The sequence below is a fragment of the Prionailurus viverrinus genome, chromosome C1 (assembly GCF_022837055.1).
Source record: "Prionailurus viverrinus isolate Anna chromosome C1, UM_Priviv_1.0, whole genome shotgun sequence".
NCBI lineage: Eukaryota > Metazoa > Chordata > Mammalia > Carnivora > Felidae > Prionailurus > Prionailurus viverrinus.
The window spans coordinates 169,979,281-169,998,182 of record NC_062568.1 but is presented as its reverse complement, the minus strand read 5'-3'; the positions used below and the strand labels follow the sequence as shown (position 1 = coordinate 169,998,182).

General features: G+C 56.2%; 1 protein-coding gene across 3 annotated transcripts in view; it reads right to left on the bottom strand.

The window, feature by feature from the left end:
* Positions 1-13,931: 13,931 nt before the first annotated feature.
* Positions 13,932-18,902, bottom strand: part of USP24 (ubiquitin specific peptidase 24) — a 142,571-nt gene continuing 137,600 nt past the window's right edge. For 2 of the 3 annotated variants that reach the window (XM_047869446.1, XM_047869447.1), the window contains exon 68: positions 13,932-16,684. In XM_047869446.1, the coding sequence (XP_047725402.1) occupies positions 16,622-16,684 (63 nt within the window). In that variant the 3' untranslated portion in view covers positions 13,932-16,621. Of the gene's footprint in view, positions 18,476-18,902 lie in introns of all 3 variants that reach the window. The other variant, XM_047869448.1, reaches the window with a different exon arrangement.

Here is an 18,902-nt window from a genome sequence, read left to right as displayed (position 1 = left end):
CCCACTGTCCCCACTTATTATTCGTGGACCCTTTCACTATCAAAGTTGTCCCAGCTGAAGGATAAATTATGCATTCACCCCGCTCTGCAAACTGGGGCAAGTCTGGTCGCCTCTGGGGCCCTCACGTTCCTCGTGTGCAAAAGGGAGGTGAGATGGCCCCCTGCCTTTGACTTTTGCAGAGTTAGATGTTTGATAGAATCTATCTGCTAGTGCCCTGCGGGAGAAGCCCACCCAGAGCTCACGCATAGTTAATAGTTGGGTTCACTATGGCCGTGAGGGCGACAGACCCCAAGGCAGCCATGTCTCAGAGGGGGTGAGAAAGAGCTTATTGAGGAGTTAGGGGTTTTGAGGGAGGGCCTGGGGAAGTGGGGCTCTGCCCCACACCGGGTACTGGCGGGAAGCAGGACTAACCCTCTGATTAATCCGTCCGATCTAGAAGGAGGGAAGGCTAGGCCCAAGCTAATGCTGTCGTTGGGTCGTTGGCAGACGGGCAGAGCTCACGGACCAGCCACGAGAGGCGGGTGTGTGCTCACTGTTGTGTGTTGTGTGTTCCTGCTTGCCTGGGCTCAGCCACAGTTACGCGGTGGCCTTGATTTGCCTTGACCGTCATGGGCACAGAGCGGCCTTCGCCTGATGCCGATGTTCCGTGAAATTGTTCATGTTCAACAGGACTTGGAGGCCTAGCTGTGAGGGCCAGGCTGGCTCCTGGCTGCCAGGCTCTTCTTCCTCAGGGCTCACTGCCTGGGGGTCCTCCGTGGGGGGCTTGCCAACGACTATGGGGACGTGGGGGTGCCGAGGAGAACATGATGTGGATCCCGTTTGAAAGGAAGGGTCTGCAGCTTTTTAAAAGTTTGACGAGCAAGGGGGCAGCGGGGCTCTCGTTCCATTTGGCTCTGACCTTCCCAAAGTCCATGATTTGCCTCGCTGGCTTGTTACACCTGAAATCCCATCACCGCGCTCTGTTCCCTTGGCCTTGGCGACTTTCAGTCTCCTCTAAGAACATGGGCCTCTGGGACGGCCCCTCTCACTGGTTGATGAACTGGGAGGAGGGCGGGCGAGGTCTTCATGATGGTCCAGGGGGAGCGAGGTCTTCATGATGGTCCAGGGGTGGGTGGGCTGCCCTTCAGGTCTGGAGGCCTTGGCGAGCCTGGGGATGTCAGCCCTCAGCCCCAGGCTCCAGATCCATGTACCATGGCAGAAATTCTGGCTCTTTTCACCCTCCAGTCGGGTCAGAGGGACTTGGGAAGTTTCCACTCTCTGGGGAGGAAAAGGCCCTGGAGGGATAGTCCCTGCCCTTAACTGGACAAGAAAGTGGTCCCGGGGGTAGTGAGCTTGGGCTTGCCTTGACCTTGGGCAGGTTGCAGCCTCCCCTGGGCTTCTGTCCCTGTTCGCCATGTGACTAGGTGGACACAGACAAGATTTCACTTTTATTAACAGTCCTTAAACACTGCTTCAGGTGCCTTTGTGCCTATTATCCCAACTCGTCCTCACAACTGCCCTGGGGACAGATCCATCAGCCCCACCTACGTCATGTTTGTTCTAAATCCCACACCCTGGGGGCGCCTGGGTGGCTCAGTCGGTTGGGCATCCTACTTCTGCTGAGGTCATGATCTCACGGTCCGTGAGTTTGAGCCCCGCGTCGGGCTCTGTGCTGACCGCTCAGAGCCTGGAGCCCGTTTCGGATTCTGTGTCTCCCTCTCTCTCTGACCCTCCTCCGTTCATGCTCTGTCTCTCTCTGTCTCAAAAACAAATAAACCTTAAAAAAAAAATTAAAAAAAAATCCCACACCCTGGACTTGCACTCAGCCTCTGCCAGTTCCTTGCTGTGTGACTTTGGACAAGTCGCCGTCCCTCTCTGAGCCTCAGTGTCCACATTTACGCAATGGGGAGGACATCATGGAGAATTAAGGGATATCACGTGTCTGGCGCACAGCAGGTGCTTGAACAACGTCAGCGAGTCCTTCCTTCCCACTCTGGGCCTCAGTGTCCTCGTCTGCACAGTGTGGATCCGCTCTGTCCTGCTTACCAATTGGCAGTCGGAGAGTGATGGTAATCCTGGGTGGATGTCAGGTCAGGACTGAAGCTTGGTGGATCCAGTCTCCTAGATTCCCCAAGGCGGACGTCAAGCCCCGCCGTGCAGAACGGGGAACCCTCCGTTAGAGGCGGGATCTTCTGTGGAAGACACCAGAGTCCTGGCCAAGGCAGCCTAGTTCATAGACTGCTTAGGGGAGGGAAGGGCAGTGAGGGCCCAAGAGACCCAGGAGGTGCCCAGGTCAGATATCGGGTCCCACAGGGTGAAAATTTCCCAAGCCACCTGCACATCCTCCACGTTTAAACCCGGACAGGAGCAGACTTGAAGCAGGGGGGGTAGGTGGGCAGCTGCAGGCCTCGGATGCCTGATCAGCCAGCCTGGGGGCAGGGAAGGGTAGGGGTAGACTTCATTATTCCTTCCTTCCTCCATCTATTCTGGCTACAGACACTCATCAAACCCCTGCCTGAGGTCACCCCGTGTCCCAGGCCCTGGGGATAGAGAGAAGCATCTGACCCATGCCCGTCTGGGGGGCCCACGCTCCCATGAGAAGCACGGTGGGGGTCTGGTCCTGCCTGGGGAGTTCGCAAGAGCTCCTCAGAGAGGTAACTCGAACCAAGCTGAGTCCTGAAGGGTTCACCAGGGAAGAAAGGGGTGGGAGACCGGCTGGAACGAGGGCTGGGCGCCCCAAGTCACCCCACCACATTCCAGGAATTGGCCCAGGGGTAGGTGTGCGTGGAGCCTAGGATAGGATGAGAAAGGCTGCAGGGGACACGGGCGGGTAGGTGGGGCCCGATCAGGTGGACTGCGGATGCTTCCCTGGAGCAGGTGCGGAAGGCCCGGCCGACGGGACTGACCAGGACAAGCTACGGTGTCTGTAGAAGGTGGACCTGGGACACTCGGAGCCGCCCAAAGAATGAGCAGTCACGTCTGACAGACAGAGGTTACCGTTCTTTACAGAGAGAGCTAACAACCAGGCAGGGAAAGAAAAAAGAGTGCAGCCACCGGAAAGATCTGCCACCCCAGAAAAGAGACAAAGGGAAAAACACGGTCGGCTTCAGGAATGATCCAAGGAATGCCCACCGGAAACACCAAGAACCCGTATTTTACTCAGGACATCGGGCCCATTTCGTAAAGAGGGTCACGACAGGTGGTGTCAGCGGAGCGTGGAGGGACAGGGCTGCTTCTTACACTGCTGGTGGGAAAGGAGAGGACACAGGCTCTGGGGGGGGGTCAACGAGGCGGCGGGTGGGGAGCGTCTCAGCACCGCCCACCCCGCGCTCTGCAAGGCCACACGCGGGAGCTCATGCTGAGGAACTAATCAGGGGTGCCGAGACGGACCTACAGAAGCGTGTTACCTGTGGCCTTGCTCAACGTCCAGCAACAGGAGACTGGCTGATCAGCCACGGCTATGCAACATAGAAACATGGCGGTATAAACATGGCGACTCTTCTGGCGGACTTCCCCTGCTCTCACAGGGCCACACTCCTCTCCTGGCCAGCCTACCCGAAAGCTGTCCTGCCACATTTACTTGGGGATCCTTTTGGTGACTTTCCGCTTTCCTCATTAGACCTTCAGCTCCCCGAAGGCAAGGACGACGCCTATTAGGTTCACCACTGCGTCCTCAGTGCCTAACTCAGTCCTTGCGACACAACAGGCCCTCAATAAATACCTATTGCATCAATGACTCTTTCTGTCTTTTTTTATTGTGGTAAAAGGCACACAACATAAAACTTGCTATCTTCACGCTTTCTGAGTGAACAGTCACTGATGTTAAGGCATCTACACCGCCGTGCAACCATCCCCAGCACCCATTTTTGAGAGAGAGAGAGAGAGAGAGGATCCGAAGTGGGCTCTGTGCTGACAGCAGAGAGCCTGACGCAGGGCTCGAACCCACGAACGGTGAGATCATGCCTGACCTGAGCCGAAGTTGGAGGCTCAACTGACTGAGCCACCCAGGCGCCCCACCCATCTCTGCTTTTATCACCCCCACTGAAACCCTGTACCCACGAGACACTAACTCCCCACGTCCCCTCCTCCAAGCCCCTGGCGACCACCACTCTCCTTTCTTTTTTTCTTTTTTCCAATCTCCCATCTCCTCCCCATGCCCCCGAGTCTATGTTTATGGGTGTGGAAAGAAGTTCTTGGTATAAAATGAATAAAAAGAGAAATTGTAAAGCAGGACGCAGCAAACACTGGTAATTCCCTCCTTCCTTGGTTTTGTATGGAGGAATCCCATGCCCATGCCCAGGCGATGAGTTCTGATTGATCCGAAGCCAGTCATGACGATTCTATTCTCTACCGCCAGCCTGGCTAATGAGACCTGCAAAGAAATTCGTTGGCTTGGGCCCGTAAGGGGGTGAACCAAAGTCAGCCACCGCCGGTGTTCCAGCTCTGCGGGGTAGTTTAGCCTGATTTGTTCCAGCCACTGTGTTTGCAGTTTGAACTCATTCCCAACAGATGTAGAATATGATCCCATATAGGGGCGCCTGGGTGGCTCAGTCGGTTAAGCGGCCGACTTCGGCTCAGGTCACGATCTCGCGGTCCGTGAGTTCGAGCCCCGCGTCGGGCTCTGTGCTGAGGGCTCAGAGCCTGGAGCCTGTTTCCGATTCTGTGTCTCCCTCTCTCTCTGCCCCTCCCCTGTTCATGCTCTGTCTCTCTCTGTCTCAAAAATAAATAAACGTTAAAAAAAAAAAAAGAATATGATCCCATATATACCTGTGTGTAGCTGTGAATAGAAAAAACTCAAAAGAGATCATCTCTGGGTGATGGGACTCTCCTTTAGGAAATTTGTGTAGGGAGCATGTAAATAATGATCAAGAAATAACATTTTTACACTCAGAAAATAAGCAGTGATGCTAGCTGTATTTAAAAAAAAATAAAATATTGGGCTTCCAGGAAGTCGTTCACCTCCATCTGACCAGAGAATTTGACGGAAGCCGATGGACCGCCTGGGGGCATGCTGGAGAACAGATTCCGGCACGGAGTGAGGGCCCTGAACTTGACCTACAAAGGTCCCATCCGAAACAGGGTGTTATTCCAACCTTATGAGGGAGGCAGGGCAGATGCCATGGTCCCAGGGAAACATGCAAACCTGAGGTTCTGTGAGAACTGGAGCGAGTAAGGTCCCCGGTGTGGCTATAAGGGGCTGGGACTCACCCCCTGTGGCCCTCCCGTCCTCCCCCGCTCCCAGCCAGCCCCTCCAGCACCCCCAAAGGCCCCACCTCTCCCTCTGGGCTTTGAAGCCAGACCCCGTGTCCCCGTGTTCCTGACCTAGGCACGTCTCTCGGCTCCCACAGGACACGTCCCTCCTCACCCTTCTCCGCTGGCCGGTCTGCCAGCCAAGCAGGTTCTCAGCGGGGCCGGGCAGGTGACTGGGTGACTAGTAGGAAGGCCGCACTGGGCCTCAGGGCCCAGGAAGACGGGGCAGCCGTGGGGTCTGCAAGGTGGGGCTGACAGGCAGCACCTGTATTGGCTGCAAACACAGGTTTAGACCGAGGGGGGGACAAACCCGGATTATCTCTGTGAAAGTGACCCTGGGGAAAAGCAGGGAAAAGAAGAGGAAGAAGCCAGCAGAGACCGGTGTTGATTCTGTACTTGGCAAATGTCCCCAGGGTCACCGCTGTGCTGGGCGGGGACACGGGCTGTCCTGAGGAGAGCCAGCATTCTTCCGTGTGCCCAGTGCTGTTTGCTGATTCGGGAACACGTTAGCTAATTTGATCTTCGTTAGCTAATTTGATCTTCGCCCCAAGGGTGGCAGGTAGTGTCATCTGAGATGAATCAAAGAAAACCGCCCTGAAGGAGAAGCAGGGGGCAGAGATTTACCAGGGGGCAGGGATCACTTAGGGACAGCGGGTTTTTTTTTTTTTTTTCTTTCTGGGATGGTGATGGTGGTGGCGGGGGCAGACTGGACCATCAGATAGTTTAGGCCTGTGTTCACTCCTCCGAGGAATCTGGATTATCAGCTATGACCCTCTCCATCTTTTTCCTTTGGAAAAAGTAAATCGGTCTGGTACAGTTTGATGTCCCCAGTGACTCCGGTTTTCTTCTCTCGCTTCCTTTCCTGCCTCTTCCTTCTCTCTGCTTCCTTCGTCTTCTGAAGTGTGATGTTCAAACCGTCTGCCTGAGCCTCGGTTTTTCCGATCAAAGTAACAGGATGCCAGTCAATGCCATCCCACCTCTTCCCCCGGGGAACACCTTTATCTTCCCTGCCTGAGGTGGGGTGTCCAGACCCTACCCCTTAGTCCCTGCGGGATCTTCCCCAGCCTCAGTTTCCGCACCCCTGCGATGCAAGGCCTGAGGGCGAGGGGCAAGGTGGTTAACTGCCCTGTGGATTTCAGGGCTTCTGGCCATGCGGGCTCAGATGGCTGCCTTCCCTGCATCATTAACACCCTGACCGGGAGGTGATGGAAATATTTTGGCCTGGGGGTGACGGGGTCAGTGGCTGGGAGCTGCCGATGGCACATTCCTCCCGGTCCCCACCCCCACTTGCCTGGGGCTTTGGGGCTGCTGGCCGATTCTCTCCTTGCGCCCCAGACCCCGGGGCAGTTGATGCAAATTGGGTGCAAGCACTTGGGGTCTTCTGGATGCAAACTGGTGATACAGGGGCTGTTTGTATGGAGGGATGCGACTGCCCTCCAACAATTCCCCGCCCCCTCCACGGGTGTCCACTGTGATGGACCCCTCCCCTTGTGCCATGAGAACATAAAGCATTGGCAGAACTGTCACCTCATCTGGCCTCACATCTCCTTGGAGAGGTCGGAGTTACCGTCACCATTTTATGGATGAGCACACTGAGGCTCGGAGAGGGGCAGTGACTCGCTCTGGGTCGCACCGTGGGTTCAGTGGCAAAGCTGGGACTAGCACCCTGTCCTGGAGCCCAGCCTGGGGTCCCGTCTCATCGGCCTCCCAGGCCTGTCTGTTTCTGAGAGTACTGCCTGGAGGAGGCGGCCCTGAGGCCATCTAGAAAGATGTGCGGACGCTCCATAAGGGAAGAGTGGACCCGCCTGCGGCTGCGGGGTGGAGTGGGGCAGCCTGGGCCACTTCGAGCACTGCCACGTGTCCAGGGAGCAAACCCACACTTTTTGGGCTGCCTCAGAATCTCCTGGGGAGCTTGTGAGATGCAGGTTCCCGGGCCCCGCCCTAGAGACGGCGGGTCAGTCGGGGGAGTCTGCACTTTCCACAGACCGGTTCCCTGTCCCCACCCCAGAGTTCGGACACACGTGGTCCCTGGGGCACTCTTGAGGAGGGGCACAGCAGGACTGGGGGACTGAGCCCAGCTCAGTGTGCAGGGGTGAGGGTGGGGCGGGAGGTGTGGCGTGAGCCCTGGGAACAGTGGCAGGGGCCGGATCCTCTTGAACCACCCTACCTCGAAGTGGGGCGGCTCTCCCACCCCTCCCCTTTCCATCTTTCTCCCGAGCTCTTCTACCACGGCGCATACTGACGTCTTTGTGTATTACGTTCCGCAGGAGTGAGGGCTGTACGAGGGGAGGAGTTTATCTGTCTGGGGCACTGATGTAACCCCACGGTCTAGAACAGTGCCTGGAACACGTGCGGTGATGGAGGCGGGGGTGGGGGGGGCTTTGGGTCTGTTTTGTTTGTTTTTATTTATTCTTACTGTGGAAGAGATCTGCGTGTGCTCAGAGGCTGACAGGAGAAGGGGACCGCAAGCCTTGGTGTGCACAAGGTGGAGACAGAGAGATGTCGGAGGATGGTTCCTGGAGGAGGCAGGGGGAAAGGATGGGGCCCCTCAACCGGCTGGACATCTCCTCCCTTTAAGCCTGCAGGGAGAGAACTGGTGTGGAGAAGCGGTGTATGAATACATGTCACTGGCCTCCCATTTTCTCCATGAACTGGCATGGAGGGACACCCCTGGGGAGGGGGGGGTGAAGGGGTGGAGGCTCGTAGGGCATGATGGGTCTGGTGTCGCTCCTGAGCAGGGGCTTTGGGAACAGGTGAAAGCATTACTGAGGCTGGCACTCGGGCCATGAATTTCTTTTGTTCAGAACCTCCAGGACCACCCCCCCCCCACCCGGGACGGGGACCTCAGGAGACATTAAAAACCAGCCTCCAGTCCCAATGTCTCCAGCCGGGCCCTGCACTGCTGCCTGTCGCTTCTTTATAGCCGGACCACAAGTCCTGAGTTGCCTCCTCCAGGAAGCCTGCCTGGATCCAGTGCCTATCAACTGGGCTCCCACAGCACCTAACCTATCTCTTCCTGTGTGACCATCTCCTCCCGCCTCTCATCAATAAGGCCGGTGCTCCTAACTGCCTCCCTGTGGGCTCGCCAAAGGCAGGCCAGGGTTTGACTGGTCTCAGGAGCTGAAGCAAGCCACCAGCCACGGTAGGGCTCTGCCTGGCCGGGGCGGCGAGGCGCTGGCTTCTCACGCTGTGTCCTGGGCGCCCTCTGCTGGTCGAGCTGGGCACCGCCACTGCTCCTGAGGGGCCTTCTTCCCTGGGCCCATCCCTTCCCTTCCTCCTAGTTCCTTCCTTCCTCCCTTCCTGAAACCTGCCACTGTGCCTGCCCTCAAAATCCTGGCCCTTTGCCAGCAGCAGCCCTCTCGCCCTCAAATGCCTCTTGGAACGTTCCTTCCCCTTCTTGCTCTGCCTGGAGTCCCCTTGCCCCCCCCCCCCCCAAGGTCACTGCTGCCTCCTTCTCCTCTCCCACAGCCTGGGGCCCGAGGTGGGGAAGGGTCCTCCTTGCTCCTCACTGCCTCGTCTAGAGCGCTGTCCTGTTCTCCATAAATGTCAACATGGAAGCTCCTGTCGTCAGGTGGCATCCCTATGTACTGAAGGCCTAGCTCACGGTCACCTTCTCCTGCTGGGTGACTCCAGGGTGCACACAGATAGCCCTCTCTGGAATCCCATTTCCTCCCCTGCAAGACCTTGCCACCACCCTCCCTCAGCCCCGCTCCCTCTGTCGTGCAAGGTCAAGAACCTTTTCGCTCCCCGTGGCTGTGTCTCCTCCAGAGCTTAGGTGTCGGACACCCCCCTTTCCCGGTCACCACTTTCTCTTTTTCTTGCTCACTCCCAGCTCCCGCTTTCCCCCACACCCACCGCACCTACCACCCTCTGATGCCTCCAACTAACTCTTCACGTCTGGCTCCCTCTCGCCTCCTCACCTGTCTCCCTGCTACCCAGCCGGAACTTCCCGGGCCAGCCTTCCATCCACCCCCAGCGCACCCCCTCCGCGCCCTTGCCCCGCTAGGTACCGTACGAAAACCCAGCTCTGCTTCCGCCCAGCTGTCCGCCAGCTCTGCCCCCCGCACCCCCGTGGCCGAACGCCGCAAGGACACGTGCACGCTTTGTGGCCTCCCTGAATGATCAGCCTCGGACCTCCAGGGGGCCCTTGAGGTTGCCCCCGAAACCCACACATTCTAGCCCTTCACCCGTCCCCTCTTATTTCATTTTCTGTTTCATTTCACAGAAGCACGGAGGAGACTGAATGGCCCTGCCCCGGAGCCCACGCCCCTAAGCCCTGCGAGATGTGCCTTGCCCCGGGAGGACGACCTCGGACCTTCTTTCCCGTCAAACCTCCAAACCTTCTCCCCCATCCTGCCTTCCAGCTGGCGCCCTGCTTCCTATTTCAGTGAGAAAATAGAGGTGACAGAGAACCTCCAGCTAAGGCTCGGCACTGACCCAGCTATGGGCACCTGTGACCCCCGGCCCACTGTGAACTGCGCGCGCGTGCGTGTGTGTGTGTGTGTGTGTGTGTGCACGCGCGCATGTGTAGCTGGGCCAGTTTGTGCTTTTGCCCCTATTAGGGAGCCTTGCAATCTGGGCACGTGGCTCCCCCTGCAGAGAATATGCGTAAGTGCTGCCTAACAAAATGCAGTACTCCTGCGTTTCCTTGATTAATCCATTTAACAAGTCTGCTGGGACGCTACTCAGGGCCAGGAGCCCCACTGGATTCTGGGGACAGAGGACTCTGCTGTGACCCGGAGGAGGGGACATATGAGCTGAGTGCTGAAGGTGGAGGAGTGGCCAGCAAGGCAAGCAAGGAGAGAGAGAGAGAGAGAGAGAGAGAGAGAGAGAGAGAGAGAGAGAGAGAGAGAGAGAGAGAGAGAGAGAGAGCGCACACAGCCTGGGGCCCGAGGCCTGCCCGCACAGGCCTTCAGACAGCAATCAACAGCTGTCTCCTCTCTTCCCTTTAAAAAGCCACCGGGAGCTTCTTAATGGGAAGCCTTGGGGAGTCTGCTCTTAAAATGCACTCCGAAGAGGCTGATAAAAGCACAAGACTCTGAGTGTGAGGTCTGGATGACGCATTTCTGGAGGGCAGGGACTGTCTCAGGTCCATTGCTCAGCCTGTATTGAGCAAGGACTGCAGCGTTCCCAGCACTGTCCGGGCGCTGGGTATGCAGACCCAACTAGCCCTTCTTTCCTGGGGTGTCCATTTCCGTGGGGGAGAAGGGCGGTAAACAAAAATGTAACACAGAGCACTTAAAAGGTGCTAAGGAGGAGAAGCAAGCAGGGGAGGGTATGTCGGGTGGGGGCGTTGTTTCGGAGAGGCCTCACTCAGAAGGTGGAGGACATTGTAGGGAACAGCGTTCCAGCAGTGGGAACAGCCAGGGTGAAGACTCTCACATGGGGAGCCTGCCTGGGGGGCAACAGGAGCAGACAGGAGGCCCGTGGGATGGGAACCCAGTGAGTCAGGGGGACCAGAGAGGGGACAGGACAAGGTCAGATGGGGCCTGAGGGCCACAGTAAGGACTTTGGATTTTGCCTGAATGAGCTGGGAGCCCGTCAGGGTTCTGAGCCCGGGGTGTGGGTGTTCTCAGGGAAATGGGGTGTCTGACCCGGGTTGGCACAGGTTCATTCTTGCCGTGGGGAAGACTTCAGGGGACAGGGCAGGAGCAGGGAGACCAGCTGTAGACAAGCGGACACCCACTGTGACTGTCCAGACCAAGGAGTGGGGCCTCTGTGCAGGGTCGGGGTGTGGAGCACACTGGAGCCTGAGGGAGGAGCCCGCAGACCGGATGGGCTGGATGTGCGGGGAGGGCTGCGGGGACCCCTGGGCGGATGGCGTTGCTGCTGACTGGGAGAGGGAAGGCCGGAGGAGGCGTAGGGCTGGGGACACGAGCTTGATATTGGCGTGGTGGACCCGTGCTCTGCAGGCCTGGTTCCTCGTGTGCTGCTGCTGGACACACGTTTGCTTTTGTCCCTGGGCCCTGGCAGGTCACCGTGGCCTGCGAGGCAGGCTGGATGCTGACTGGCTGTGGCGTCCTCCCCCACCCCGGGCCTCCCACATCCTGGGGACCTACGAAGGGGACAACACCCGTGTGGTGAGGAGCCAAGAGTTGGTGCAGGAGGCGGGGCCAGTGAGGAGGCCAGTGGCCGAAGCTGGTCTTTGCGGGGCGGAGGCAGGGGTCCTAGGGGTCCCAGTGCCTCCCCACCCAGGCCTGGAGCCGTGGTCCCAGGCCTTGGCTGAGCTTTGAGATGGTTCCTCCTTCCCCCTTCTTCCCCCCACCACGCCCCTCAGCCTGGGCCCCAAGGGGCAGGGGACACTTCTAGCTTCCTGGAGCTGTGGAGCTGGCACTCGGGGGGACGTGGGCTCCCTACCCTGGAGAACGTGACCGCTCAGCCTCGATCGCCCTGTGCTAAGTGGAAGGCCGGGTGAGCAGGGTGCAGGTGCCGGCCCTTCCGCTATTTATGCGGGTCAAGTTGCGCTCAGCTTCCTGCCCGCCGCTCCCGGGCGCCCACACAGGTGGGCAGAACGACCCCGAGGGCTCCGTGAAGGAGGTGATCATCCTCCCACGGGTGGGCAGGGGGCACTTGAGGGCTGGAAGGGGCAGTGAGTATGAAACAGGGAGATGGCTCCTCACCTGCCTGCTTTGGAGAAGCCTGTGGGCTCCCTGATTAACTGATCAGTTTCCCGCACCTATGGGGGTGCAGGCTGGATAGGCGCTGACAGGGCGGTGCTTCCCCAGGTCTGGCCCCTGTTTCCTGACGTCCGACGTGTTTCTCCACCCACATTCTCCCAGGGTTTCAGAACAGCCCTGGGACAAAGGCAGGGTCTATTCTACCCATGGGATAGATGAGGACATTTGAGGCCAGAACGAACCATGGGTCGGCGGCCGGGATACCTTGTTTCAGGTCCTCGCTCCTTTGGTAGAGGCATCTTCATCAGCTGGGTGGCCTGCGGGCTCCCCCAGTCCCGCCACTAGGGCTCACCCGGGGAGATGCTTCTGTTGGTGATATTCCTAGGTCTACGTACCCGCCCCTGAGCCACCGGCAACGGTGCCAGAGACCCAGCCAGAGGCAGGAGACCGTCCCAGGTGTTTAAGGGGCGCCCGGGGCCTTTGTTTCTCCCAGCAGCCCTCTTCCCGCGTGGGTGTGGCGGTGGCCGTGCGCCCAGCATGGCCTGCAGGAGGCATCCCCCAGCGCGGACTTTGCAGTTTGCACAGGAGGCCGCGGGGCCCGCACCCCATCTCACCCAGCCCTCGCTCATACCCTGCGTGGGGCACACGGCCACCCACACTTCGGGGAAGAAGAAACTGGGAACCAGAGGCGGGGTGGGCGGCCAGGAAGTGAGGTAGGGCCCGGACGTAAACCAGATCTGGCTGTAAAGCCAAGCGTTTTTTTACTGCACAGGTTGGGCACCCCATCTTTGTGGTAACCTTGTGAGGATCCCAAGGGGCACTCAGACCTGAGGCGGGAAAGAGCGCTGGGTGAATGGCGCTGGCAGGTTCACTGTGACCGGGGGTGGGGGGAGAGGGGCTTCTGAGGGGTGGTGGGGAAAGGCAGCTCCCCTCCTCCACTCCCCCACCCCCACCCAAACAAGCAAGATTCCTCTATTTGGTCTGTTTGTAAACAGCTGTCTCTACTGTCTTTCTACAGCAAGCTTTTCTAGACCTCCGTTTCGCTTTTATAACTCGAAGAAATTTATTCTGGGTTTTATGGACTTATTATATGGCGACTTGTAAAATAAAAACAGCTTGGTCAGGACCCTTGTCTGAGTTTGTCCAGGATGATGCCCTGTTTATACGAGGCACTTGATGAGTTTGAGGAATGGCTGAGTTAGTCATGAGCACATATGCCTGTCGTAGGATAAAACCTGCCTTCCCTGAGTCCCCTAGGCGGCTGGGCGCCCCCTCTTTGGGAACTGGTGCCCCTGTGGCATTCCTGATTCCCAGCCTCTGTGAGGTTGGGGAGGGCAGCGGTCTTAAGCGAGGCCTACCTCTAAGCAGCCCATATCATAGATGATAGGGGAATCTGCCTGCAAAACAAAAATCCTCCCAGACTGCATTTTCTGACCATTGCGCATCACGGAAGGTGTTTAACTACTGCCGGATGCGAACAGCCTGCGTGCCGGGGAGGAATGGTCTCTGCCCACAGGCACCTCGCCCTGCTATGCAGAGATGGATCTCCCCTCTCTCGCCCAAGGGGGCGCGGGGCCAGGGGTGGGTTCGGTAGATCTCCACGCTGTGGCCACTCCAGGACCGAGGGAAGGGAGCACCTTGGGTCTTGTGTAGGCTGCCACTGCGTGTGGGGAGTGGGTGTGCGCCCACGGAAGAGCCAAGTGTGGAGGAGCGAACATCTCAGGGGAGGGGGAGCCATGTGCACACGCACAGGACATCAGGAGTGAGACGGAGACCCCTGGGGTCTAGCGAGAAGCCCACCTGGACCAGGGACGTGATTTATGCTGGGACCGCTTGGCAGGCCTAAAAGCTACAGGGGAGACGTCCGTAGGCCATCAGCCTGAGTTTGGCAAATGAACCCTAAAATGATCAGGCTATCCAGAGGAGAGAACCACACAAGGCTCAGAAGACCCGTCACCTCTCATCGTTAAAGGGGAGGGGCCTTATTCACGTCATCAGTGCAAAGTTCCAAGAGCAACCCCAGGCCACAGGCCCAGGGCACCCCTCCCCGCACCGTGCAGAAAAAGGTCGGCGAGACTCCAACTCTACATTTTTGAAAAATTTATTTTATACCCTTAGAAGCTAAGAACTCTGCCACTCATGATCCAAATTTAGGATTACGATTCTTCCCTAGTTTACCTACTTCCTTTTGAAATTTTATAAACAAGATTTTGTACACAAGAGGTAGCAGAGGAAAATTCCAGCCTGCTTGTTCCAAGCTCAGAAGGTAACTGCACACACCTCAATGTTAGCAGGGAAGGTGGGGCAAGATAGGGTGAGTCCGAGGACACGATGCCCTAGGTCCTACAATTGCTTCTAGTGCCAGTGACCGTGTGAGCGCTCCAGGAGAAGTCATGGGCAAGATACCTGCCGGGCTGCTCGTTGGTTTTCCTTCCCAGATGCCTCTACGGGGCAGAGCGGGCACCCTCCGGAGGGCCTCACGAAGGGAGCTTCTTGAGAACACACAGCATTGAGTTAGTTGTGCAATTCCTATTCGATGTGCAGACCATTTTGAAAGATTTATAAAAACATCTTCGTCCAAAAAATTGGCAGTAAAAATGACAACTCTTCCAAGGTAAGCCTGTCGTAATTGTCACTTTGTTGTACATTAAAAAAAAAGTCATCAGCAGGTTTGCAGACTGCAGCCGTTGGAAATCAAGTGGTTCCCGGCAAAGAGGAAGTGATGTCCACTGCAGCGATGACACAAACAAACTTAACCAGCGCGTATGACACACAACAGTGACGGGCGATCCTGATGAAGCCTTACGGTGAGGACAGCAGGTCCTGGGGGTGGCGGGGCGTGTTGTTTCCATAGGAAATAAGGGACTAGAAGTGGCAATTTCACTCCTGAATTTGGGCTCCTGAGAGTGCAGTTGCCAGCGATGATATCCCAACACAGATCATCACCGGCATTTCAAGGTCATGTCCTACGCAATCGTTGTGTGAGGATGGGGGCGGAGAGAAGGTTGAGGGTGGGGTAGGGAAAACAGTAGGACAGGGAAGTATCCGTGTTCTCAGAATTGATTTTAAAACCTCACGTCTGAATTCCCAAGGACGGCAGAACCATAGACAATTTGCCAACTGCTTCTGACCAATTCTCCGAGGGCGCAGTTCTGCTCTTAAAGGCGGCCTCCCTCTGCACAGTGTCCTTGACAATGGCCGCCACTGGCCTGCGGCGGGCTGTAGACACGGGTACCGGCTGCGGCCGGCTGCACAGTCACCTCAGCGCTCAGTAGTGACGGGGCCGGGTGCCGAGGTGCACAGCAGTGAAGAGCTGTCCTGTCACGTGTCCACACAACTGGAAAGCCACCAAAAAGGCACTTTGGGGCTGGCCACGCCTCTTTGACTTGGCAAATCTAACCGACAGGGGCAACCTGGCACTTCCTAAGCTTCCCTAGTTCTGTGCGCGGTGAGTTGAAAACAAGGCAGAGCACATAACTAAAGGTAAAATGTGACTCAAAATCCAAAATGCACAAAATATATGAAGTACGTGGGCATATCCCTTCTCCCCTCTGGGATCCAAATCTGAAAGGAGTGAATGGTGCTAGAATTGGGAAATACCGACGAAGTGGCCAGTTGTTCAATTACTTCATGCTTATTTCTGGGAAAGTAAATCTTGTCCCGATCTTCTCACTGTTCGCTAGTCATGTTGCAGAGAAACAAGGTCTCAAATTCCTTCTCCCCGTTCAAATTACTACAACTCACCGAGCAGTGTTTCTCAACTCAAATATTTAACTTCATATACAACCAGCGCCAAAGGGTCTCGATAATTATGTTTTAAGCAAAAGCAAATGATTGCAGATCACATGATTTAAGACTACAGTTTATTCAATATGTCTCCAAGCATTAGAAAGGTGATTTTATGAAGTCAAACTCCGTAAGGTTATAATTTAAAGTGCTTTTTATTTTGCGGTTTTCAAAATTTGGGGAAAAATGCCACAACTTCCTTAGTGATTGATATCAAAGAATGAACCCTGTACTTCTGAAGAACACTTTTTTTTTTTAATTGCTCTTTTCAACCTGAATCATATCAGAAAAATACCTTAATAAAGAGCATAATAAATTTCCCAATTTTTGATCCTGGTAACATTTCATCACGGTCCAACTTCATGCCTAGGCCTCTGGTCCTGACCCGTCTGAGATTCTATACAAACAGGGAGACATATTAAATACAAAGGTCTGTGTAAACGGAGTTCCTCAACTACTATTTTACAATGGAAAGGAATTTTATTACCTATCTTTACATCATTTTAAATTGGATATTCCTATTCAATGTTACTGCAAGATTAAAAATTTGCCCCCGCCTATCTAAAGGCAGCTTGCTTTTTTTTTTTTTTTTAAATATAAAATCCAAAGGAACTTCTGTTGTAGCATCAAAGAGAAAGCAACGGCTTTACCCTCATTCACTCTTGTATGTTTGTGAAACGAAAAAGTCTGCCAGCGGCTTTATTTCCTAGAATTTCCACAGAACTGTGAATCCACATTTGGACTGTGCCCCGGGACAGGTGATCCGGAGGAAGGCCTCCTCCCACTGCCAAACAGCTCCTTAACCTTCTCCAGGGGCCAAGAGTGCCTTCTTTAAAAACACATGCTCCTCTGGGATCACGGCAGGCTCTCCTAGTCCGAGCTTCGGGCTCTTCTAAAGGGCTCAAGGGTGAGAACTGGGTTTTGAGAGGGCGCTGAACACCCAGTGCTAGAGCTGTGACTCCTCACCGCACGCTGGGCATGCTGTTCCTCTAGGGGTCGACATCGTCCAGGTCGCTTCTCAACTCGCCAATCATCATGGGTGACTCTGAACCCTTCGAAAAAGAGAAGGAGGTTAAGTTCATGCACGGTCAAGTTAGAGAAAAGCTTCTCAACACCGAGGGACTTATTTGTGTTCGGTAATGTCCGCATTCAACAGCTTCACGTTTGATCAAAGGGAAATAAAAACCTAACTGTAACACCCTGTGTTTGACAGTTCCTGATTGTGCAAAACTCTCATTTCTATGCTCTCGTGTGGTCACTGAGCCCTCGGGTCATCATGTTCCTATACAACAATGCAGGCCGCGCTTGGGAAAGCCACGTGAACCACTGCGTCCCCAGCACTGTGTTGCACTGCCTGCCGAAGACCAGGAAGCTTCTGGCTCACCCCTGAATTCCGTTTCTGTCACCAGCCATGCGGCCTTCAGCTGATATGCGAACAAAGTTCTGAATGTCTGTCGTGTGTTGGGGCTGATGTGGGTGGGGGTTGGGTGGGGAACGGGCAGGCAGTCTCCACAAAGTGACACATAAGCCGAGTGGGAGTTAGGGGTGAGTGGGGGAAGCCCCACGCAAAAGGAAAGAGGGTATCTGATCAACTCTGAGAAGGCCATCAGCATCCAGAACACAGAACATGAGAGGAGAGAGGTAGGCAGGGGCCAAACCTAGCAGGCCTGTGCTGAGGATTCTGGCTTTTATCCTAACAGCAATGGAGACCCATTGAGGGAAGGAAGAGTGATGCAGGGGCATCCTCAGAGACCAAGGACACTCCAGTCCTTATGAGGATGGAAGAGACGCACAGGAGATGTTTAAGAGGGCAACCTGGCACAATCGGTGAACGGACTGCAGCGTGCGAAGGAATGTCCAGAAAGACACCTGCTACACAGGGCGCTGTTTCTAATAAGGACACCAAGGAAGGCCAGCCCTCGCTGGGGTGGGCGGAGGCATCAGGCATGTTGGCCGTGAGAGGCCTTTGAGGGAAGGAGCTGGATGGCCCCGGCTGGCACCCAGGAGAATCAGCCATGGAGACGGAGAGAGAACAGGTGGAGGGGTTGGAGGAAAGCCAGGAGGGTGAGGCACCGTGGAGGCCCCAGGAGAGACTGTCCAGAGGCGAGGAGCGGCCGGCAAGGTCCCATGCTGCTGTGTGCTCCACTACGACCAGGCCTGACAAGTGGAGGCCACCTGTCACCCCTACCTAGTGGTGAGCCAGCCACTAGGCAGGGGGTCAGCCTGGAAGAGGTCCCAGGAGGAGCAAGAGAGAAGAACTGTAAGTTCTGACAATTCTTGGAGAAGTCTGACTGTGCAAACGGGGAAAGAGGGAAGAGGAAGAGAGGGGAGAGAGTCGTTTTTAGAGAACAGGCGAGAACAGGGTGTGTCAAAACACTGCTGGAAGGGACGTGCGGAGAGGGAGAGGTTCCAGGTGGGCGAGGGTGCGGGTACACGCGTGCGGGGACACATGCTCCTGGGGCCTGTGAGCCTGGCAGCCGCGAGACCTCTCGTCCCACAGCTTTGATCTTCTCTGCAAACAGAGTAGGTGACGAGGGCAACTGCTGGGTCACACCACATCACCGTGCTGGGCATCCGTGTCCCTTCTGTGAAGTCAGGGTAACAGGGACCTCAAGAGGCTGTTGTGAGAATTGGAAAGGTTAGAAAACAATGGCACACACAACATCAACAGGATTCGTTTAATGAGCCTTCTGTGCCAAGCACTGTGGCGGGACCACGGAGGAGACCGCCCTGGCGCAAGGTGATACAGGCCGAGGGAAGACGCGACGCTCGGCAGGACATTCACGGCTGCTTCATCGGTGAGCGCGCCAGCAATGTTTCATTCCTTTTTCTACCGGAGCGACCTGTATCGAAAGTGTTCTTTTTTTCTTTTTCTTTTTTTTTAATAAGCTTAAAATTATTCTTTGACTCTCCTGACAAGTAGGTGTTTCGATGGCCCTTCCTTTCAAGGGTCCGTGTTTCTGGGGAGGCTGGTGAAAGTGACAGGTGGGGGGGGGGGGGGGGGGGACGTGGAACTTGTGGCAAGCCGGCAGTGCTGTGAGCCAGCTGGAACGAAGGCGTCTGCGGCCCGGCTGTACGAGGACCATCTTGGAGGTGGTCACCAGGGCCAGCACGCACTGAGCCCCGAGCCCTGCAGTCCCCTCCCTCCCCTCCCTGCTGCTGCTGTTCTGCCTTGTGAGCGCAGTGCCGGTGAGGCCCCCCCCCCCCCCCCCCCCCGTCCCGACAGCATCGCTAGAGGGCGGAGCTGGGGTCTCCTTTGGTCTTGATTAC